Genomic DNA, 25246 nt, shown 5'->3' with positions numbered 1-25246 from the left:
TATTCCTCTCCAGTCCATTCTGCCCACTAGCCATGCTCTCATCTCAAAACTTCCATCCCTTCCTTTCAGGCACCAGAAGAAATTGAAGTATGTGCCTTATTTTGAGCATAATGAGCAAAGCTGCAGCCTTCCTACCTTCCCTCTCAGGCTATCAGTAAAACATGGGACCAGGACAATAGTAAGCCCAGCTCCAGCCCTTGGTCCCAGCTGGGTTGCAACTATGCTTGCCCCAAGTGCTGCCAAACTGCAAGTGAATCCAGGTGAAGGGAACTGCAAGTGAAGACAGCTGCAGCCCCCAATCCTGACTAGCCTGCAACCCTGCCCACTGTGGGCACACAGTTCCGATCCCACATTCCTTGACAGCTATGCACATATACACATGAAACTGAGCTCTGCTCCCCTAAGACTACACTCATAATGACTGTCCACCCTGTTCTCTTCCTCCCCTCCCCTAAGTAAGGAGGGAGGGAGAGCACAGCACTATGGGAGGCTGGGGAACAGATTGAGACCCCCCCTCCCCAAATACACACACACCCTCTCACAGTGCTATGGTGTACTGCACAGATGTTACATGTAGCACTACAACAGTGCTACAGGAACTTTCATCCAGGAACTTTTCTGTAGTGCTTCCAACATGCTGTAATTCTACAGGGGATGTGTATGCCTGTCCCCTCAACTAAGCACTATAATGCCTGTTCATGGCCTCAGCTATAGCTTAAGTTGGACAGGAATGACACCCTAGCCCCCACTGAAGGGGGTAGAAAAGGAGTTAAGATTACTCTACTTTGATGCTGTATATAGATAAAAAGCAAAAGATCATCACAAACACACTAAACTGGATATGACATAAACAGGATACAAAACTAAGATAGCACTTTGCATCTTGTCCCAGACAAGCAACAAACTTCAGCCTCCCTACAGGGACAGCTGATTAAATCATCAAAGAAGTAAAATACAATTCATAACACAAACAGCCCAGCTGACCATTTATTCCCTTTTTTAATCAAGACAAATGTAATCTGGTATGCAATTAGAAAGCACTTTAAAACACTTGGGGCATGGCAGCCTATCACTCATGCACAGCTGATGTAGTAGAACCAAAACCAGAACTAGCACGTTTCCATTTGGTATTTTGTTTGTTTTTAAATCCCTAAAATTATTTATTTCATCCATACCAATCAGACTTGTACCAAGACATTACGGAGAATATTCATTAACACTCTAAAGCAAACAAAACTCAACCATACATGTACTGTGAAAGATTTTAATATTGTGCTAGAAATAGTCAAATGAGTCAGCTGAAAATCCAACCTCAAGTTCTCCTATGAGGTCTGAGGCATTTCAAATATCTTTGTTTTATCCTAATGGAACAAAGCAGCACTGAGGGTCCTATCAGGGAATCCTCTGCTATCATGGTCCAAGTGGAAGTGGAAGTCAACTGAAGCAGTAGGTTTCAGAGATTATGTAGTTCAAGCAGCCATATAGACAGTTCCACAGTGAGAAGAAAGTAACAAAGTGGAAGAAACCTTTCCTCCATAAAAAATGTATCTTGACAAAAATCACCTGGGAAGTTTCAAAATTTATTTAGTTTTGAGAACCAGAACGAAAGCCAGATTTACAACAGATGGCTGGTCTCCCTGTAGTTCTGGCTGAAGTGAGTCTTTCCACAATTATCTAGTAAATATTGGTAGTTAGATACAGAAGGTTGCATATATGAACTAATCACTTCCCAGTTTACATGGAAACAGCTGAAAAAGCCTGCATCTACGCTACAAAAGCTCCAAGTGGACAAGGAGCTTTACTGCTTTAACTCATTTCATCCATAGGGGGGAGTTTTACTGTTCAAATACAATGCAGTTTTACAGGTATAGCTGCAGCTACCAGTTCTTTGCTGAAATACTATATCAATATTCCTAATCAGTAATCATTCCTCATGGGGACATGGCCAAGGTTTGGCTGTCTAGGTGCATCTTTGTTAGATGGTTTACTATATAGGATTCTTATTAGGTCTAATGCTACATTTCTCCCACACCCACACAGAAAATGGTTTTGACCTGGCCTTGGCGATACTTTAAGTTCATGCTAGCTAACTCAGCAGGAACATGGGTCAGAACCTGGGCTGTTTTCACTTAGGGTGGACAATGCCCACTCTGCAAATGGGGATGCAGGAAAAAAAAAAAAAGAAAAAAGAGTGTTTATAGTTCTTGTCACAAGTCCCCTCTGACAGACAGACAAGTTCTCCCACAAGTGAAAAGAGTGGAAAAGGGTACTAAAAAAAAGTCTCATTACAAAGAACAACAGGACATGCCCTTAACACAATCCATAGGAAAATAGAAACACTGAGGATGCAGTAACACTATTACAGCTTTGATATGGGAAGGCTCACTCCCAAACAAGGCTAGCACTCAAGTGCAGATATCAATCATTGTTGTTAACTATGCAGTGTGGACAGCCCCAAAAATCAACAGCTTCCAAATGAGCTGGTTACACAAGTATAATGCTGTGCCAATTAATTTTATAATTAAGTAAAGATGTAATAACTTAAATAACAACTTTATTTTCCCAGTATAAACAAAGTCATGTTAGAAAAATGTGTCATGACAGATAACAAATTTTTCAATCAGTAGCAGTGAAAGTCCACTACTGAAACTGAGCAATTGTATCAATTTGTTCTTGAAAGCTTCAGCTGTACATCTGATCAAAGTGAAGATACTTTTGCCTGCATTAGAGCATCTGCAAAACCTCTCTCAAAAGGGGTTTCTGATGGGCAGCCTGAGTAAGGCAGATTCTTTCCATTCTACAGCCAATTCAAATCCATTCCGTTACCAAATGCTGTTGGATATTTTTTTTTTTTGAGAGAATATTGTTCCTATTCGGGCAGAACTATCTACATTTTTAAAGGACATGCAGGAACAACCATCATATCTCTTATGATTGTTTTAGAGAGAGTCAGAGTAATTTACTGAGGTTTTGCATATCACGGAATACTGGAAAAGTATTAGGCCACAACCTGGACTATGAAGGCCATGTCCTTCTTAGCTAGTGAGTAGGAACTCTATCTGTTATTTCTGTCCTTAGAAAAATCAGTATTAGTCAAGATCTGGGCTCGTGGTAGAGGTGATATCTTTTATTAGACCAACAAGATTTCTGCAAAAAAAAATTCTTTATTTTGCAAAAATCTTGCTGGTCTAATAAAAAAACATCACCTCTACCATGACCCCAGATTGCTTTTTCCTCTAGACCAATACAACTACAACTTGGATATTAGACAAGATGACATTTTACCTACTACAGCTAGACAGAACAGTATTGCCTATGTTTTCAGATTCTGATCTTGTTGCGATTATTCATCTCTTCAAGACACTGACTACTGCAATCCACCCAGTATGGAATAACATCTTAAATCAGATCAGAAGCTGGAAACAGCATAGAAGGAAGCCATTTACGTGGTAAGCAGGACATCACCCTATACTATACACGACACTGTACTCCAGATGTACAATGTTTTTGAATGTGGGGCTGAATCACAAACTTTTTATCACCCAGTGGGCCGGCGAGCCATATTCAAAGACCTCACAGAAAGCGGTATCACATCAGGAAGTGATATCACGTGACCTTTGACACCAATGAAGTTGCAGGAAGGGACAATGAAATGGGCCTGGAAATGTGGTTTAAAATCCAAAATAAGAAAAATATAAAAGCAACAATGAAATAATACCAAACACTTGACTAAAATAAACACTGTTGCACAATGAAAGAAGCATAATGCAAGTTGACAGATAAAATGTGGAAAAGTTATCAGCCAAAGTAGAAACTAATCAAAGGTGGAGGGATGTGTCTTGGCGGGAGACACCTGCACGGCGCCTTGCAGCCTCCGTCACTCACTGCCTTGCAAGGGGCAGGTGGGAGGGGAGGGAGGAGGGGCTCATCAGTGCATCCGAGAGGCTGCAAGAGAGACTTGCAGCTCAGCTGGGCACAGCTGCAGCCGGGCATGGAGTGAAGCGGGTCAGGGACAGCTGCTGCCACACATAGGAGCCCCAGTCCGGGCTCCTCATCTTCCCAGCTACAGCCTCCCTGGGATGTGCAGGAAAGGCGCCCTCCGCTCCACCGCTGCCCATCTTGCTGCCCCAGTGGCTGCATGTACCTGCACCGCCTCCCGTCCCTAGCAGCACATGAGAAGCAGCCCCCTCAGGACTCGGGGCCTTGCACATGGGCAGCCAGACCCGAAGAGCCACAGTGCCGGGGGGGGGGGGGGGGGGGGGGGGGGGCAGCACAGAGCCTGGGCACAGGCTCGTGTCAGGGTGGGGAGGCGGGAGCACAGACACTCCCAGACGTGCAGCCTCCCTGCCAGCAACTGGTGTGTCCCAGGCCCGTGAGCAGAGCCGCTCCTCCGCCACCTGGCGGCAAAGTTCTCACATGAAGGCTCTGTCCTGCGCCTGCCCCGAGCCTGTGGCACCGGCTGGAGCTGTCCAGGCAGGCACTGGCTCCTTGGGGCGGGCAGGCAGGGCCGCTCAGCAGCTGCAGCCAGGGAGGGGTCCAGCCCCGCAAGGGACCTAGCCAGGCCAGACCACTGTATGGGATTTCTCTCACCAGGTCTGTCAACGGCTACACACAGCAAACATTTCACTATAGGAAAGTGTAAGGAGGTGCTGGAGCAGCACTTAAGAAACATACAGTAACTGTGTAGCCTAAGGATGCAAACCCTGAACTCCAGTTCTATCACTAGCTCCATCAATAGTCTGCTAAGTGACTTCAGGCAAATCCATTCACCCCTGTGCCTCAGGTTCCCCCATCTGTAAAATAAAGACAATACTGTCAAATGCTTTGAAAAATACTGATGAGGAACACCACATAGGAGGCAGGCATTATCATTATTGCTTAGCCATACAAGAACTTGTCTCTTTCTATGTATATAAGAAAACAGCAGGAAATTAACTGATAAAAATTTTTTAGCACTTAGTTAAGGTTGCCTGAAGGTTCCTCCTGCCCTTCCAGACCACTGAGTTCATTGTCACTCAAACACATAAACCAAGAAACAAAGCATTATATAACATACCAATGCAACTTTAACTCGGGCCTTCTTTGAAAAAAAGTCCAATGTACCCATTAATGCATGTACATACACTTCTCCCTTGAAGGCACAGTGTACAACATTCAAGACACCAATTCTAACAAAGTGTAACACTGTCTTGTTGATAATGTAAAACTTAGGTTTAGGTCAGCAGTGCTCAATCCTTTGACCTTGCAAACCAGATGAGCAACCTGGGGCCTATTTGAATTGGGTCCTGAAGCTGCCCCCTGCACCAAAGGGAACTGGATCCCAGGGGCCAGAAGCCATGCCCTTGTGTCCCCTGCAGGCCAGAGGATTAGGTCCCAGCAGCTTAGAGCCAACTCCTTGCAGCCCCTGTATGTCAGGATTGGGTCACAGAGGCCTGGCACTGCTCCCTCCCAGCCCTACGTGCTGAGATAAGGCACCAGATCAAATGTGCAGGGCCTGAGGCTCTCCATGGGTTCAGAGATTTGGCAGCTGGACAGCAGTACCACTGGTCCTCCACCACCAGAGGGGAATGGATAGAAATTTAGGAGGCTGATACAGATAGCCTATTTTTAAGGAGGCATATTGACCGATACCCATCCAATTCCCGATGCACAGCCCGGCAGCTTGAAGAGCTGCATGCAGCTGGTAAGTCTATTGTGGTGGAAGGGAATTGGGGAGGGATCAAAGCCCCAGCTTGTCTGGGGGGCGTGGGGAAGAGGGGGCAGCTCCCGCTGCTGCATGCTCCCCAGGAGGGCATGGGAGGTGGGGCGCATGCTCCATGATCTCCGTGCGGGGCAAGGGTGGGGTGGGCTGCAGGTTGGGGCTGAGATGGCAACGGGCTCTTTCCAGTAGGGGCTGGGCCAGGCAACTATGGGGTGTGTGGGGGGGAAGGGCTGTAGCCACCCCAAAGTTTGCCATAGCCCCCCTGACACCTGCCTCAAGCACAGCCCCAGCCCACCCCCCCACATTAGCCCTGGCCCCAGCCCTCAGCGGCAGCCCACCCCAACGTATCAGTGCAGTGCTATCCACCACCGAATTTCTGGCTTTGTGGGGAGCCCCACAGGACAAATCACATGGCACCACAGGCTGGATCTGGCCCACAGGTTGGAGGCTGAGTATCCCTGGCTTAAGTGATCTATACTAAATAGAAGCTACCTACACCTGTTTCACACAAACAGAGCCTACTCCTCAGAAAACAACCCTTTAATCTCCTTTTAAAAATCTATTAAAAACTCTCACCCTCAGGATTTAATCTAGGTTCTACTTTCACTTACCCATCATTAAACCCACAGACCATTCTCAAATCCTACCTCCCTGTTGACAATCTGCAGTCCTACTGACAATCCTTGTTCATTGCTGTTGACAAGCTACAGAATTTAGAACTGAAATGAGACAGAGGAGCTTTCTTCATAGATTTCATAGACATTAGGGCTGGAAGGGACCTCGGGAGATCATCGAGTCCAGCCCCCTGCCCCAGGAAGTCAGCTGGGGTCATAGGATCCCAGAAAGATAAGCATCCAATTTACTCTTGAAGGTGTTCAATGTAGGTTCTTGAACCACCTCCGCTGGCAGACTGTTCCAGACCTTGGGGGCTCGGACAGTAAAGAAATTCTTCCTTATGTCCAGCCTGAAACGGTCTTGCAGGAGTTTGTGACCGTTCGACCTCGTCATCCCTTGGGGCGCTCTGGTGAACAGACGTTCCCCCAGATCCTGGTGGTCACCCCTGATAAACTTACAGGTGGCCATCAGATCACCCCTGAGCCTGCGCTTTTCCAGGCTAAAGAGTCCCATGGTTCTCAGCCTGTCATCGTAAGATCTGTTTTCCTGACCTCTGATCAAGCGCGTGGCTCTCCTCTGGACTCTCTCAAGCTTCTCCACATCCTTTTTGAATTGTGGAGCCCAAAACTGGACGCAGTACTCGAGCTGCGGCCTCACCAAGGCCGAGTACAAGGGGAGAATGACGTCCCGGGATTTGCTCGAGAAGCATCTATGGATGCACGCCAGCATTTTGGTCGCTTTACTAGCCGCAGCATCGCATTGGAGGCTTATGTTCATCTTGTGGTCAATGATGACCCCCAAGTCTTTTTCTTCTGTAGTGCTAACCAACGTAGCACTGCCGAGCCTATAAGGGTGCTGCAGGTTTGTCCTCCCAAGGTGGAGAACCTTGCATTTTTCGGTGTTAAACACCATGAGGTTCTCGTCTGCCCATTTGCTGAGCTTGTCCAGGTCAGCCTGGATCACCCGCCTATCTTCTGGTGTGGATGCTTCGCCCCAAAGTTTAGTGTCTTCTACCTATATATACTTCTTTGATCACACTGTGTCCAGCAACTCCATCAGAGAGCTTCAAATCTAGCCCTGCATGCAGAGAAATGGCAGTACTACAGGTGTTGGCTGGTTAAACCTTTCAGACATACCCTTAAGTTTTGAAAGGGTTGCTCTGTACATAGAAGGATGCAGATCTGAAGTTCAGTTAGGGTTCTACTTAGCACAATGACCTGATTAATGGCCATTACCAATATAAAGTAACTGTTGCAATGAGTTGTTTTAAAAATATGCATACTTCAAAAAGAATTAAAAAACAGAGAAAAGCATGAATATAAAAGTCATGAGTGTTTGATTATAATCTTGCTTCAATTTCCAAGCTGTTAAAAAAAATCTACCTTGATAAGCTTACTTCCTGCATCTGAAAACAACCTATAAGTGACAGTCTCTCAATTCATATAGACCTTTCACATAGCAACAGGAAGAAACGTTTATAAAAATTAAGAAAATGTGATTCTGAAACCACAAGAATAGGCAGGAAAACTCAAAACAAATGTACTACCTGAAACTACTTTCTGCTTTTTAATATCTTTTTTAAAATACTGATTTATTTCAGGCTGAAAGGATTAAGAAACTTCAGCTACAGAACAAGTCTACCTTATAAAATGACTAAAAGACCACACATGAGGTTCATATAACAGCTTCAAATGTTCAGCAGCGCACATTAAAGCAGACAGTAATGGGAAATTAGCCATCAATAAGCATCTTTTAACAGAGTGTAAGTTTTCATATCTAGCCCAGTTCTCATGGGTTTCTCTTCTTCCTGTCACACAGTTTACCTTCTTAAAATGCATGAATCATCAGCATAATCAAAATGAAAACTGACAAACTGCTGAAGCTAAGTAACCAAAGTGATGTGGGAGTAGGGCAGAACTGCACATTTGCTTTTATTTTGTAAATTACTGATATTGAATCAGAAGTTTACTGGAACTTAGTTTGCTCTGAACAGCGTGTTACTGGCATGCCACCAATTACATAATCTTTTGGAAAGGACTTCATTTAGGGCAACTGGAACACTTCCCACAATTTGTTTTGTAGAATCTTGAAGGAAAGATTGTTTCTACATTCCCACATATTTTCCTTTCATTCTTTAAAATGAAATCTGATAATAATTTAAAAAAAAAATCTAGCTACTTTAAAGGTAACATCTCAAAGACAGCAAAGCCCTATTGTGCATTTTAATATTGCCTGGAAATCTACAAAGTTCAGTTAGCCTATAATTACCTATTTCATCATAATGCAAGAAGCCAGCATTACACTCTGTTGGAGACATTGTGCCTACCCCCAACCGGTCCCAAAGAATTCAAACTCCAATAAATTCAATCCTGTTTCCAACCTCACTCCTCTAATACTGAATGATTCTGTTCACTGTTTTAATAATCCTGATCAACAATGGTTTGTCCTCCCAAGGTGGAGAACAATGGGTGTTACATCAGAGCACATGCTGCGTTCAGATAGCAATCAACCAACTCCAAAAAGGGAAAGAAAAACTTTAGTATGAAAATACTCCTGTGTACACATGTGCCTCCTCAAGTTTCACTGAAGGTGTTACACTAAATCAGAAAGGAAAAGTTAGTTCTTGTTCAGCCTGAGAACAGAACCTGGGGATTCAGTTAATTACATATTTTATTTGTAAGATTACTAGATGTACATTCTGTAAATACTTCTAAATTTCTGTACTATATTGATGGACACCCAGCTCTAAATGGTTTGCTTTTTATAAATAAAGCTTGTTTCAGGTCAAAAGCACAACAGCAGGCAAAACAATGCATAATATTAGGATGGCATAGTAGGGCATAACTCTCTGAACAAGTACTTTTATCCAAGTATACACAGTATTTACTCAAATCCCAAAGAGCATGGAAGGAAAGAAGCTTTGTCTTGGATTCAAGTATGGCTGGGGATAGGTGCCAGCTCAGCTCTGGGTTTGACCCCTAACTATGGGCTGAAGTCACAGCTGAGTTGTTGACACCCCCTCCACCCCCCTGAGCTGGAATGGTTCATTTGGCAAGGGATAGATAGCCCCCATGGCTAGAAGCACATTGGAGAGGCTGCAAGGTTGAAGGAAGGGGGTCCTACAGCCTGCCTCCCTTGTGCCTGTGCTTGCTTTCCCCACTCCCTGCTCCCTCTTACAGCCTGGTGCCCCACCAGTGGGTCCCCCCCACCCCAGTTGCTTTCTCCCCCTTTACTTTCTGCTCTAGCTCCAGTCCCTCCAGCCTTGACCTGGCCCAACCAGGAGCTGCTACCACCTCTCCCTGGCTAGGCTGGGTTGTGCTGCACCAGGGCCACCACTGCTGCTGACTGCCTCAGAGGAACAGAGCTGCAGCAAAAGGCAAAGGGTGGGAGGAGGGCAGGGAGTGTGGGGAAGTAGGTACTAGGGGAGGGACCAGCAATTATTTCGGGTGGAGGGCCGCTTGATGAGTTTTGGCAAGCTGTCAAGGGCCGCATGGGTAGGAGGAGGCTCCAACTCCGCTTCTGCTGGCCAGTGCCAACTCAGTCAGGCTTGCCCTGCCCCCAGCAGCACCTGGGAAGCTGGCTTCAGCCGCATGCTGCTCCAGATGGGACATATCGGGCCAGGTCTGCACCAGCCAGGAAATGTGGCATGCTGCTGAAGTTGGCTTCCCACGTGCTGCTGGGGATGGGGCGAGCCCAGCCAGGCCTGCACCAGCCAGCAAAACAGCGGTGGAGCCACGTGCCGCTCAGGACTGACCAGCGTAGATAGGGGGAAAATGCAGCTGAGCCCCTGCCGCTCCAGCTGGGCTCATCCTGTCCCAAGCAGCACACAGCTCTGCCACCACCTCTCCTCCCTGGTGATGACTGGGCTGGAGCTGTGGCCCAGCTGCTGCTTCCCCTCCCCAGTGCTGGCCCAGCCCAACCCTGCATGGCTGGCACGGCACAGCACGGCACGGCACAGGGAAAGCCAGTCCAGCAGTCACTTTCCTGGGCTTACCTGCAGGGCAGGGCTCTTTCCAGTCCCATGCAGCAAAGAAGAACCCGGCCCATACACTGTTTCCCCTCACCGGCACCACAGGTTCTGGCCCAGCCTCCACCCCCTCTCAAGCTGCAAATGTGGCCTGAGCCAGGGGCAGAGCAACACCAGCTGGGTCAGGTTGTGGTCAGGGCTGGTTGCCTCACAACCAGAACCCAAGGAAACACCCTGAGGTCCTGCAGCCAGCAGCTGGTGCCACTAGAGCCTTTTAGAGAGGCAGCCACCATCACATGGTTTTGAAGGGACTCCGCAGGCTGGAGAGAAGTGCTTGGTGGGCCGCATCCGGCCCACAGGCCATATTTTGCCCACCCCTGTACTAGGGGAACAGGCACAGGGGACAAGGGTCAGGGTTCTGGCCCTCACCCTCCAGCTGCTGTTTTCCCCACCACAAGAGTGGGAGGGGAGCAAATTTAAGATGACTTTCCACTAATCAGATACTGTATGTGGAAAATTATAATACATTATACATTTTCCATGTACAGAATCTATTGGGGTAGAGTTAACAGCATTTTCCACAACTGCCTGATGCCTTAAGACACGTGTTAACAGGCACATAATATTTTGCTAAATCTGCTCATTTTAACATACCTATATTTCATTTAGAATACTCTGGGTGCATAAGGTGTCCAATTCAAAATAACGTTACTTATGCTCAAATACCAATATGAAAGTGGTCATATATCTAGAGTATCTGAAATAGAGATCTCCAAAAAACATGCCACCTCTTCCTACCCCTTTCCCATTAACCTGTAGGAAAATTAGTTTATTTAGGAGACTAAATTGACATAATTTCTCACCTTCACTTGCCACTGTTGTAGCAAAACCAGTGGGAACACTAGTTAAACCAATCATCATTTTGATTACTACATCATCCAACTCTGCTCAGACTGTTATAATCACTTTCAACACTTTAGCTTTATCTATACTAGAAAAACTACTATTAATTGTTATCAGAAGTTGAGCTAGTGCTAAGCATGGTTGTAAGTGTCCACAAGGACAAGCCACATTCAGAATTATTCCTGAAACAATGGCTAAGAACTGCTCAGCATCATTTGCCACTATTAGAAGCACCCATACTGTTGGTATCATTATATAATGTATCCTGCTTCACTAGTGAAATCCTCCTCATTACAAATATTCACTCTTGCCACTCTGGAGTAGTGTAGCAGCTCATTAAGCACAATTTGGTGTTAAATACAAAGGACTAGAGGAGGATTGCAGGATTACTTAGAATCACCTGCTTTGTATCAACAAGGGTGGAGCTAGCTTCTTAAATATCAAACACAATAAAAAAAGATATATACAACATTTTCAAAGAAACTTTTTTGTATCGTCAGAGTTTTAATTAACTCAGAAAAATCATACTAATTAGCCTTGGTAATTTTAGTAGGCTAAATTTTTTTTAAAAGATGGTCAAGTCATCTTACATACATGCACATGTTTAAAATACCTGTGCGGCGGTAAATATAACAGTGTTTACATGGGATTGTTGATGTTTAGTCATCAAGCATATGATTTACCAGGATTTGTTCAAGATGCATACTACTCAAGAATCAGTGCTATCATGTCTTTTTATCACAAATTGAGCTGATAATAGGATGTGCTATTGGGATTCCAAAAATGTAATGTACCAGTCCCATTAGATATTAAACCTGTTATCTTATTCACAATAGCCTTTCCTGTGACATCATTTCTGAGCTAGATTTAAATAGGAAAAAAAAAATTACCATTAGAAAAATCAAGACACTCCAAAAGATCCAAAAAGACCAATGTTTGAGATCTGGTATACACACAGCCCTAACCAAGAACTAAGGATAGTAGGAAAAGCTAAATAAAATTAATTTTTAAAAAGTAACTCTAAATTAGATGGTAAGGCTATCTAAATTTTAACAGGGCTCAAGGAAGCCCTGCCAACACTCATGTATACTGCAGTAGTTTTGTCAAAAAAAATTAGAAACCACAATTAACCCACAACACTGGAAGCTGCAGATAATTTAACCTTGCTGCACATTCACTCTGCTCAGCTTGATGCATGCAAGCAGTACTGCATGAACCATTTGCTTGAGGAAGGCTAAATGTACTGGTTAACATGCACCAAATCCCTCTGAAAACTGCATAACATCAGAGACAAAACAAACTAATACTGTAATAATGGTACTATAATAATGCCTAATTCAAGCAGCTAGTGTAGGAGAGCAAACCAGTCTGCTCCAGCTCTTAGTGTAATTTCCATCAGTGTATTAAACCAGTAAGTACGACCTCAATCCTGGTCTCAGAAAACAAGACAAAAAGAAATATCTAACAGAGTTAAGATTATAAATGCAACATGTGTAAACTATAAAACAGGAAAGTTATTATCATTAATAGGGAAGATAAAACTTCTTGTGTATTTATATTTGTAAATTGAGGACAGCATAAACAGTTTTAATTTTATTTTACATTGGGCGAGTATCCTGAAACACTGTATACTGTATGGATTCAGGACCTTGTACTCCAGGACACAGGCCGTTTGTTTCCTAAACGTTCAGCCTAGACTGCAATTATTTCACTGAAGACACTACTGGAAGGCACAGAGGATTTGTCTACATTGGAAAAAAGTCCTCTGTTAGTTTAATAACGTCTATTAAAAAAACTAGTGAAACTTAGCAAAACAGAAACACTTAAAATTGTTTGACCCTTATCAAATTAAGATGAAATGATTTGAGTAAGAGTTAAATCAGATTATGTACATCTCCATTAGGGATTCACACCAAGTTAACAAGATTGACTTAAAACTGATCTATTTAAACCAATAAAACTTTTAAATGTAGACCAATCTCAAATGCCATGTTGATGCCACAATAAAAATGTTCCAATAAAAGTGGCCAAGTAGAGCATATCACCCGTCTACACACTCCATTATATAAAGGACAGCATTTTAATGACAATAGCTACTAAATAGTTAGCATAAATCAATTTGAAGGAGATTGATTTAAAACAACACCACACAGATAATGCCTTCCAATCAGTTATAAAAAGCAGTTAATATATTTCCCCCCCACAAAGAAACAGAAAAACTGCAGGAAGTTCAAAATACATTTAACCCAACTATTTTAAAAATGTATGCCAATTATATTGGTTCTCTCTCAATATATTTATAAACCAAAAAAAGCAAACTAAATTTCTGTATTTTAAAGCACTAAGAATAGTACTTATAATAAACAGAAAAAAAGTCATAAGAACCAAGACATTAGAATGAGCTATTTACTTAGAAAGCCTGCTTAGAAAAACTGGGACTGTTTTTAAGGACAGAGCAAGAAACTAACACTTTTAAACACCTTTTATTTCAACAGAAGGCTTCAACCATGAATCTTAATCAGCTTCCAGGCAGAATCTGCATGACTCAGGGGACTAATAATGGCAGACAGAGGCTCTCTCTTCTAGGTCACTGGTTCAAATCCAGCCCAGACTGACAGCAAGCAGTTCAGTGCCTGAAGGAAACTAGTCCTAGTTTTAACTCTTACTCCTCTGAACACACTAAAACTATAAATGCCTTTTCTTTTAAGATTTTAACATGCATCGATTATCAGGGCTTAAAATACAGTATTTTTCCTAATAAAAACAAGGCCCAATACATTTGTGAGTCAGCACTTAGCTCAGAAAATAATCAGAGGTAAATACCTTGGGTGCAGCTTTTAGGCCAAGTACAGACATTCAAAAAGCTCAAGCATGAACTGATTCAATCTTTGCAGGTTAGTCTAACCTGTGTAGACTGGACTAAGAAACCAGTGAACAGACATTTACTTTTAATTCTGGAAATGCAGTCACATGCCTGCAATGACTCAGGCTAAAAGCCAGGAGCACTAGAGAGAGCCCTCCCTTCCCTTCTGCAGTGGCCAGAAGGCTGGAGGGAAGCTGAGCTAAGGGAGGGCGGGGGAGCCTGGGCAGGCCACAGCAAGCCACGGAGCACGAGTGGGGAGGGGTTTAAATCCCACACCCTAGCCTGCAAGGTCCCCAGCTGGGGTATCCAGGATTCAACCCTTCCTCCACCTTCACCTCAGGCAACCAGCCCAGAGTCAATATCTGGCCAAACCCCCATCACTCAAACAGCAAGGGGGGGGTGGGGAGAGAAGAGCCTGGGCCCCCTTAATCCCCCCATGCAACCAGCATCTAGCCACACCCCCCATACTGCTTGAGTGGGGGGAGCCTGGGAGGGACTGCCCCCCAGGCAAACTCTGCTGTGGTCTGGGGCCTCCCCTACTCAGTCTGTGAGCTCAGGCAGGGGGCAGGGGCCTGGCAGTGGCTGCCCTCCTCCCCTGCCACAGGAAGACAGGGCTGTCCCCAGTTGGGTTTCCCACCTCACCCCCCTGTCAGCCAGCCCTCTCTGCTCTGGCTAGGGAGCAGAAGGGGTGGGCCAACCCTGCTCTCTACAGCAGACAGCACAGCCCAGGCAAGGGCTGCAAAGCATCCTGGGATGCTGGGTGCCTGCAATTTAAATAAAACCAGGAAGGAGTCTGGGACAGAAGTTTCATAAATCAGTTTGATCTAAATCAGCTAACTCTGATAGGGCTTAGCTGATTCAACCTACATTCAGCCAGGTTTATCTTGAACCAGTTTCGACCACTTGGAAACTGGTTGATGTGTACTAAACTTCTGTTCTGTTACAGGTCTAAACCAGTTTCTGATCACTTAAATTAGTTTGTGTGTAACTTGTGTCCGGACAAACGAAATAGCTTGGACAGAGTTAGACAAGCTTTTGAATGCCTGACATTCTTCTCCAGGTCTCAAAAACTCTTTTTTAGGTCATCAGAAGAATGCTTTACATTCAAACGCCTGTTTAAGTCTAGCATAACTATGCAGTTGGTCCAGTAAAAGATATCACTAGAGGTACACCGATATATTGGACCATATCAGTTTGGCATGATAAAAGGAAAATTGACATCATTGGCAGTCTGTTTTTTTGGGCCAGTATATCCGATAACATAACTGATAAATGCCGTGTGCATGTGCAGAGCTGCAGCATACACGCGGCTAGGAATGTAGCCTGACAGCTTGGAGAGCAGCATCCTGTTGGTAAGTCTGTGGAGTTGGGGGGAATGGGCATGGGGAAGGCAGACTGAGGCCCCCATAGTAAGGAAAGGAATGGGGCAGGTGCTGCCTAGCCAGAATCAAGTAGGGCATGGGATGGAGCCATGGGCAGCTTGTCTGGGGAGCGCAGGGGGGGACGCAGCTCCCACCATTGCACACACCCCAGGGGGAGGGGCTTGGGGGGCACGTGACCTCCGAATTTGTGTGTGGAGCGAGTGTAGGCTGCCTGCTGCAGGCTTGGGGCCAGCGGCTCCAGTGGCCTCTTCCCAGCAGGTGCTGGGCTGGGACTGAGCCTGGGGTGGGAGGCAGCAACACTTGTGGGCACAGAGGGGCTACAGGGTAGGCTACTGCCACCCCAAAATTCACTGTAGCTCCCCCTCCCAGTGCCACTGGTGCTGCCCTGCCCCACCCCGAGAACAGCTCTGGCCCAGCCCCTGCCAGGAAGAGGCAGGCACCGGCCCCCACCCAGCACACAAATCCAGGGGGGCCCATCCCTCGTTCCCACCCCCTCATGCCCTGCCTGCCCAAGTTGGGCAGCACCTGCCCCTGACCCATTCCCTCCTTCACCATGGGGGTCTCCATCTGCCCCCTCCATCCCCATTCCCCTCCCCTCCCACAGACCTACTGGCCAGACACTGATCTCCAAGCTGCTGGGCTGCATACTGGCTATGGGATGAGTACTGGCCGATATGGCTGATTAGTTATTGGCCAAAAAAATCTTCAATCGGTGCACCCCTCGATATCATCCAAAAAAATCCCTGCCTCTTGCATAATTCCTGAACCATCATGGCTATAACATCACTAACACTTCATTTTAACTAAATAAGCTAAGCAACTACAGGCTGAACTACAGAAAACCAACGATGACCCCATTCTTGAAAATATTAGTATTCCCTCCCCTGTTTAGAAAGAATTTTCACAGCACAACAATCTTGAGACACTAAGAATTTTACCTCTTACAAACTCATTACTTTTCTTCCCTTTCCCTCACTGGTCATTGAGTTTAATGACGCTCATGCTTAACTGGATGCAATTTCCTGGTATTTTTTGTGTTGTTGCTTGTTTTTAAAAAAAGACAGTATTGGGGGATCATGGTGGCATGTTTTATGAACAATTTATAGACTAAATATACATGCTGGTGCTCAAAAGACAATAATACAGCAAACAAATAGAGTTAACTGTAGTTTTTTGATTTTTGCAGCAGCATTTTTAAGTAGCGGAAATAATTAAACGAGAAGTAAAGGCTGGAGAATATAGAAGAATTATGCCTCGTCTACATAGGATAGTTATACTGCTGTATCTTTTAAAGCCTAAAAACTCAAGAAAGTTGTCCCAGTTATACCGCTTTTATTATATCAGTACAGTTAAGGCCTTCAGACCACCTTGCCAGTAAGAGCACTGATTTTCATTTTAGCTTAAACCTCTTCCAAAATGAAGAAAGCTGAATTAAAAAAACCCAACCCTGTTCCAGAGGCAATATTGATACAGCTCTTGCATCAGAATAAGCCTGCCCACATGCAGGAGCTGCATCAATATTGTTAAACCTAACTGTTCATATTCACAGCTTAGTTTATAGCACTGTATCTTTAGCATGTTCAATCTTCAGCAAGTGAAAGGGAGGTAGGGATTTTCCATACAACAGCTGAGGTACAGTAACTATTTATGCAGTTACCTACTCTGTCCTCTCCCACTCCAGTAAGTGAAAGCTGACTTGCAGCAGCTTACCCTTAAATTCAACTGGGGTTAGAGCTGTCCCAGTTTAGCTTTCACTTACTATATAGTAATTACAGACAGTTATCATGTGCCATTTACTCTGCAATAAGTCCCTGTTCATTTTTAGTTAACTCCAGTTTAACTGTTTGTCCACACTTTGCTATCTTATTCTGGGTTAAGAGTTTTATCTTAACCCTGTTCCCAATCAATGCAAGTCAAACTGGATAAAACCACATGTATGCACACCTCCTCTAAAACCAAAATAAAAGCATAGGATGCACCTGTTTAACAAAGCCGGTTTAAATAACAGCTTCAGTTAAATCAATGCAACTTTCTCATGCAGATAAGCCATAAGGGTTCAGACAATGCAATGCAGTTGAATTTTAGAAGAAACAGAAAGAAAGAAAAAAAATCACAGCAGGTGATAGAGAAGACTAAGAGATGTTTGAGAGCAGTGAGTGATTATTTCTGTAAAAGACATACGTTGTCCAATCCTGCATGGCTCTGCTTTGAAGAACGATCAAATGAGGGGACAAACTAAGGAATTATGCCAGAGTTCTGTTCTAATGAGTCAGATTTCAGAACTTCGTTAGTAAGTTTCTGAGACGCACTGCTTTAAAGTACTCAGTGCAATTTATTTGTATAGCAGTAGAGGTCTATAATGTTTCACAAAATATAGTACCATCCAGGAAAGTCCGAACTTTTCCATAGGACACATAGTAATAGAAAGTTCATAGTGGGAACCACTTCCTCCTCCATCATGACCGTGCAATATTTCCATTCCATAATTTGTAGTTGCCCAATCTTCATGCAACAAATACACCAGCTGCTTACAAAGTAACACTAATTTATTTACTGTAGTTGTCCTTTTGCATGATGTAGCATCTGAAAACATGGTGGTCTACAAACAAGTTTTGAAAATATAATATCGCTAAAATAGCTTAAATGTATTCCTTCTCTGTGGGAAGTTCACAATTTAAATTGATACATTTGTTATAATAGTGTAAAGTGCTACATCAGGATATGTTACTTCCCTTCTTCAGAAAAAGCTCTCTCGGTAAAGGAAGTTATTCTTTCATAAGGAGTAGGTTAGAATATTTACCCATACAGACAACTATGATTCTACAACCTTCTCAACATGTATTCTGGAAGTTTATATTAATACACATTCCCTGGCTATTAACAGTGATGAGCCCTTCTACAAACTTTTCATAAAACTATGCTAAGCTACATCTAAGCTGAACTGGAACATATGAAACATTAGTGAACGTGCCTGGACCCAATCCGTATTGGCATTTCAAGCAATGCTGACACCACTGCTAACCTACTTACAGAAGAAAAGAGAATAATTTTAAGTCCTAATAGATTCTAGTAAACAGATACAGATGATGCCAGAGATAAAACCTAAGATGTAGTGATCTTATAGCTCTGTACTTAAAAGATGGGCAGATAAGCCTTTAGCACATATTCTATGAGCTTTTAAAACTAATTAGTAGTTAATGAGGCCAACTAGCTATTGAACTTAAGCAAACAGTTGGACATGCGTGACTATTCAAACTAATGTAATTCTTTGATAGTTATATCAGTATAGTTATGCTGACAAAATTTTGTACGTAGGTATTCCTCTAATGAATGTTATATTTAAACTAAGAGATACCTACTTCACGTCAACATTACATTGAGGACCATAACATTCTGCAAATTATGCCTACTCACGGGATATCAACAGCAAGCAATCAGAAGGTGCCTCTCAGAGAAAAGAATAAAAGTTACCCTGATCTAAATCATAATGCTCACCTTCCCCAACTCACAATATTCAAAAACTACTGTACTCAAAAGCAGAACAAACTGGAAATCAGAAATAAAAAACATTTTAAAAAGTCAAGTGAAAAATTGATTAATTTAGAAGTTACAACATACTGTTTGAGTCCTAATCCTACACCTGCTCTGCTGGGGCAGACTCCTCCACTGTGCCTCACTGACTTTAAGAGGAAGCTAACTACCCAGAGATGCTTGAATCATAAGGACCAGAAGACTTCCAGATAACTTTTCTACTGTAATTCTCCTTCTGGAATACCACAGTAATACCAACACAAATCCCAAGAGTAAAGAAGTGGCAGGGGTGTAGCTTATCTGGTTGTAAGCAGAAGTGTGAATCATATTACTTTGGCACACTGGCCCATCTCTATAATGATAGGTTGATACAGACACACACACACACGGAATTTGCAATGGTACAACTACACAGTGCAAAAAGGAAACTTTGACTATCAATGCCACAGCCTTAAGATTACAACCACTAATCTGAACCTTAAAACAAAATGTACCAGGTTACAGTGCCACGCTTAGAAAGACTTGCCAGTGTGAAAGCTTAAACACAGGAAAAAACAGAATCACTTTTTTACGTATAAGAATTTTTGCTCTACCTCTTCTTGTCTTAGGATGACTGTTCAAACTAGCTTGCATGTTATGGCCTCCATACTAAGAACAGTTTTCCAAGGTAACCCAGTATAAAGCAAATGGCACAACATCAATGCCAGGAATATGAAAACCTGCAAAGACAGTAATATGGGGTAGGCAACCTTTTCTGGCTGAAGGCTGGAATAACCCGGCCAGGTCAGAGACAGATGGTCAGACAGGCACTAAGATCCGCCCAGGTCCACTGCTGGGTTTGTCCCTGAGGCAGCATGGACAGCAACAGCCATCCAAGCCCTCTACCACTGAATGCTGTCAAAGCCCCATGTATGCAGGCCAGATCCAATGGTTCCATGGGCCAGATTCAGCCTGTGGGCCCACTAATGTAAAACAAGACCTAATTCCACAACCAAATACATGTTATTTTAATAACTCAAGCAATTTCACTGAAGTAAATGCAGTAGAAACTATGACAGCTAGCTCAAATAACAGGATTTGAAGTCTGCTGCTGCAACAACTAACTTTTTGGCTCCTAAAGAGGAATCCAGAACACAAATGTAGGTGCTTAGGCTCTTTATACAATGGAGTGGGAAAGACACCTCAGAACAGAATCCAAAGCTGCCAACACAAGCAGCAGGGAGATGTTAAAGGTCCCTACCCTCATGATGAACTTACCTAGAACTAGCCTAGTACTATTTCATCACAGAATCATACCAGGATTACTTTTTTTTTTTTTTAAATGAAGTCAGCAAGAAAGTTAATGGTAATGCCACCCCCTTCCTAAAGGAAGGCTAATTGTTAACACCACTTGCCCAGGTAAGAAAACACAGCTCAATTCTCTCTTCTGCCTGCATGTATTCACATCCACATTTCACTGCTGTGTTCAAAGCCATACCACTATGTAAAAAAAGAACACAAGGTATCATATGGCCAGAAAGTGTGCAAAGGGGAACCAAGTGCAAAGCCCAGCAATTAAGAAACCCAATGGAGAGTTAAACGTGGATTCTAGTCCCTGCTCCAAGCTCTACTTAATATATTAGGTCAATACCCTTAACCACTGGGTAAGTCATCCTTCTCTCTCTAGCTCAACTAATTCTGGATTCCTCTCTGCACAGTGGCCCAGCTTCAACAGGAGTGGAGACCATACGCTCTAGAATAGACAGGGCAATTATTTGGGCCCTGAGGACCACACAGGGAGTTTTGATGAGCTATTGTGGGCAGGGTCAGCATCTGTTCCTCCACCATCAACTCATCAAAACTCCCTATGAGGCTCTGGCCAGGCAGGGAGCAGTGTTTGGCAGCCAGGTGCACAGAACTGTGGGGAGGGCATAAGCATGAGAAGCAAAGTGGGGGGAGGCAGGAGGTGCATGCAGCAGATCTCCCTTAGGGGATGTGGCTTCAACTGCCCCTGCAGTGCTCTGTATGGGGCTCAACCCTGCCCATGACAGGCCATACCATGCTCCTCTCCACACCTGCCAGCCCAGCCTTGGTCATGGCCCCAGCGATCATGCAGCTTCTGGTAGGACTGCTCCCAGTGTGGCTGTAGCTGGCCAGGTGTTATTCTGCTTCCCTCACCCCCCGCCAGATCTGCCTGGCTAAAGCTTCCTCCCACCTGCCCCGAGCAGGAGGAACAACTGCTGCTGGAGGCAAGGGGAGCAGAGCAGTAAGTACCCTGCAGGCTGCAGCCATACTGGGAATAGCCCTGTTGGGCCCAGGCGAGCTTCAGCCAGTTGCCTCCAACTCCAGCTTCTGGCCAATTTCCACCTACTCTGCTCTGCCCGCAGGTGACAGCTCATCGAACCAGGTGGGGGAAGCAGGTGAAAGTTAGCCAGGAGCTGGAGGCAGAGCCCTGCACTCTGGGGCAGAAGCACCCCCTGCCCAAAGTGTTGCAGCATGGGTGAAAGGAGCCACAGCTGGGGGCTAGACCAGAGCAGCCCTATTGGCCTGGGCCCTGGCCAGCACCCACAGCTTCTGGTGGGGCTATTCCCAGTGCAATGGTAGCCAATCGGGTGCTTCTCTGCTCCCCTCGATTTCAGCAGCAGCTCAGACCTCCAGCTCCTACTGTGCCACTCCAAGGCGGGCAAGCAGGTGGGGAGGCGGAAGCTTCAGCCGGGCAGCTCCAGCTGGAGATGAGAAGAGCAGAGCAGCACTGAGAACACCCCCATTGGAAGCTGTGTGCCCAGACACAAGTTGGGACCCAGGCACGTGCGGGTGGAGCCTGGCCCCATGTGGAGCACTACAGGGGCAGCCATAGGCTGGATCCAGTCAACTGATAGCCTGGATCTGGCCCATGAGCCATATTTTGCCCACCCCACTCTAGAATATCATGCTCTGTAAGACAGGAGATATGGGTCTAAATCATCTCAGACAGAAGAGGAAACCGACTGAGGCCCCATATTCTGAGCAAGTGCAAAATCATTAAGCTTTCACACAACAGAGCCAACAACTCCTTGATCATTATACAGACCCGAGACATCCCACTGCTCAAACCCCTTCCTCCAGCTACCTCTAAAGCTGCCAATGTATCCTACAGGTCAGAGGTAGCCAACTTTTTGCAGCTGCAGGCCAGAACGACCCAACCCTGGCTGGGAGACAGGTGGGCTGCCAAAGCCTCACATCCTGCTATATGAGGTCTGATTCCACTGGTAAATGCTGAGTATGCTTGAAGAATGTCTACTGGACCAAATCCCTCTAAAGACTTAGCTGGATCAATGCCTACTTTTTAGATCCTGATTGAGGAATACGTCTGAACTGGGTTTCAACAAGACTGAGTAGGTTAGCACCAAGGTGCTTCTGGGTACATGCAGAAATAGAAATTTCAGGCAAAAAAAAGGAGAAGGAATTTTAAGGTTACAGACTGCAGCATGTATTGAGGAGATGCCTCAAGGGACAGGTCTGATTCAGGAGGTTTTAGGATTGCAATTTTTTTGACCTGAGTGCCTAAATTTTTTCAAAGGTCATTAAAAAAAAACTAATCTAAAGGCCAACAATTTAAACTTTATTGAGGCCCTCTTGCAAGATACATTTTCCAAAAGGAGGCTGTCCCTAGTGGGATCTACTCTGACTGGACATCAGCCCTGTCATGGCTACAAGCAGAAAACTGGACTGTACATGTAGGCATGCATGCAGATTAGCAAACTACCACACAACAAGGACACAGGACTCACTGTTTTGCTGCTGTTCAAATCTTCTAACTTAATAAATTATGGAGGGCCACAGGGATCACACTGGAAGACTGCATGTTTTGGGCCCTAGTCTAGACTATTACCACACATCTGGAAAATTTAAGCCTACTACTTAAAATTAGCTGCCCAGAAATAAATATTGCAGAATGTTCTGCAAGTTTACAAGCTCAACCTGGAAAAGTGCTTTTTGAAATATCCAACAAAACATGCACAATTTAATAAACCAACGAGACAATGGAATTTAAAATTATTACAATAAGGAAAAGAAACTTTCCTCAGATATTTTACCCTATCTTAGCTTAAATTTGATTGGTATATTTTGGCTTCAGTATCTATCTTTACAGCTTTATCAGTCATTCTTTAACTAGGTCTCATCATCATGCACATTACCTGATTTTTCAGTTCTGCTTCACCTTTTACAAAAGTATGTCAATACTTGATCTGAAAGAGTAGCAACTTACTTTCAACAGTTAGATGTCTGTTATTAGGCCACACCAGAATTTCCGAGACGAACGCACATATCATGCTGTATAAAACAATCTTGTGCTTAAGGCTGTACACAAATTATAACTCCATGTTAATTATTTTGAAAGGAAATATGACATTATATATATGTCTGTGTGTATCTGCGTCTGAGCATATATCAACATCTATCTGGATCAGGGGGTTTTAAACTTCTTAGACTCGAGACACCCCATGATAAACTAAGGCACTCCTTGGAAAACGTCATCTCTTAGCTTTCACTCATTTTTGACTGGAAAATTAACGGAGCAACTCTTTGGTTGCAAGGAACTCAGAAAGACCACAACAGGTCAGAATGGTTTTGATTCTGTGGATTATATGAAGTCTCTAGGTGTACTTTGTGAATCATGGCTGCATACCTAGCATTTCCAACACTGCATGGCACCCTGCAGCACCCTAGAAAGGATCTCAAGGCACCCCAGGATACCATGGCACCCTCGGTGAAGGTACACCTCCCACAACCTGTATCTACACACATACACGCAAATCCTCATTTATACAGTCTTCTAGCTCAAGTTACTAATTAAAAAAAGCAGTGACTTAGACTGTCGCCTTCAAACACATCCCCTAAATGTTCCTGAAGTGATGCTCGCAAAGTACACAGGGGAACGGACCCTTAAGCAAGCTGCCACAAGCACATCTCAAACAGATGGCAAGCTGAGACATTAACAGAGCAGACCCTTCCCTCCTGCCTGCCTCCAGCAGCTTGGGCTAGGCACCCAAGACAGCTCCCTGAGGGAAGAGTAGCAATTTGTTAACCAAAACTCATTCTCTCTTTACCCAGGAAGGCAAGGCAAAGAAGGGGGAGGCAGGAGAACAGCTTACGAAGCAAGATTTCCTGCTTCCCCCCTCGTATTCTATCACACCCAGGACGTTCCAGGCAAAAGCCATGTGCAGGGGACCACTCTTGAAAAACTTCAGAGGAATGAGGCAGGGAAGGTGACTGTGATGCAGGAGCCCTCAGTGGAAGCACCTGGGGGGAGGCTTTCCAAGCTGGACTGAGATGGACAGAAACAAAGGTTCAAAGCAGCAAAAATCTGAAACATCAATGGAATGAAGTAAAAAAAAAAAAAAAATCAGGGAAAAAAAAAGTAAAGTAATCAGGAAAAAATATACTGCCCCCCACAAAGGCACACGCAACTGCAACCCCCCCATATCCTCCTACCACGGGCAGGGCTGGAAAGCCCCTCTGGCCCAACCACCCAGCCACATCCATCCCTTCAGTTCTTCCCACAACTGGGACCCCCCACCATGGAACACCCCCCCTCCGGCTCAACCGGGGCTGCGGGCGGGAAGGGGTTAATCCCTGATTTTTTTTCCCCCCGGGGTGTAACGCCCGCCAACGGCCGCGCCCGCCACGCGGCCCCGCCCGGCGCGGAGGCTCCCACGTGGGGCCGAGGCCGCGCCCGCCCTCAGGCCCCTCACCTGCTTGCCCCGCGGGTAGGGCGTGGAGGCGCCCAGGTGGTAGCGCCGCGTCCGGATCTTGCCGCCGCCGCCGCCACTGCCCGAAGCCATGATGAGCCCCGGGCCCTTCCCCGGGTCCCGCGCGCCGCCCCTCCCCCCGCGGCCCGGCCGCTCCCCGGCCCCGCCTCTCTGTGCCGTCACGGGCTCTGTGGAGTGGCGCCCCAGCACCCGCGCGGCTCGTCTCGCGGCCTCCCAGGCCTCACGCGCCGCCGGCTCCGTCCCGCCCGCCCGCGCCGCGGCCGAGTCCGCACACCCTTCCCCCCCCCACCCTCCCCCGTCCGGCCCAGCAGCCAACCACGCGAGCGCCCGCCCGGGCAGCGGATCGTCACTACCCCGCGCCCTACCCCTTGCGTCATCCCACTGGGCGCCTTACCCGGCAGCCCTCGCGCTCCGCCCCGAGGCCTCCTGGGAAGGGTAGTTCCTGCGCGAGTGGGGGGGGCGGCAGAACAGAGCAGAGCGGAAAGAGGGAGGGAGGGAAGGAAGGAAGGTGGCAGCGCCAGATCAAGGCTGTGGCGTAGCCCCGCCCTCAAG

General features: G+C 45.4%; 1 protein-coding gene across 3 annotated transcripts in view; it reads right to left on the bottom strand.

Moving 5' to 3' along the window:
* Positions 1–24940, bottom strand: part of NUP153 (nucleoporin 153) — a 72053-nt gene extending 47113 nt beyond the window's left edge. For 2 of the 3 annotated variants that reach the window (XM_090039228.1, XM_090039229.1), the window contains exon 1: positions 24677–24940. In XM_090039228.1, the coding sequence (XP_089895354.1) occupies positions 24677–24766 (90 nt within the window). In that variant the 5' untranslated portion in view covers positions 24767–24940. Of the gene's footprint in view, positions 1–24076; positions 24158–24676 lie in introns of those variants that run through there. The other variant, XM_090039230.1, reaches the window with a different exon arrangement.
* Between the last annotated feature and the right edge of the window lie 306 nt (positions 24941–25246).

This window comes from Crocodylus siamensis, chromosome 3 (genome assembly GCF_052110815.1).
Source record: "Crocodylus siamensis isolate JL-2025a chromosome 3, ASM5211081v1, whole genome shotgun sequence".
Taxonomy (NCBI): Eukaryota; Metazoa; Chordata; order Crocodylia; family Crocodylidae; genus Crocodylus; species Crocodylus siamensis.
This window is presented reverse-complemented; position numbering and strand designations above follow the sequence as displayed.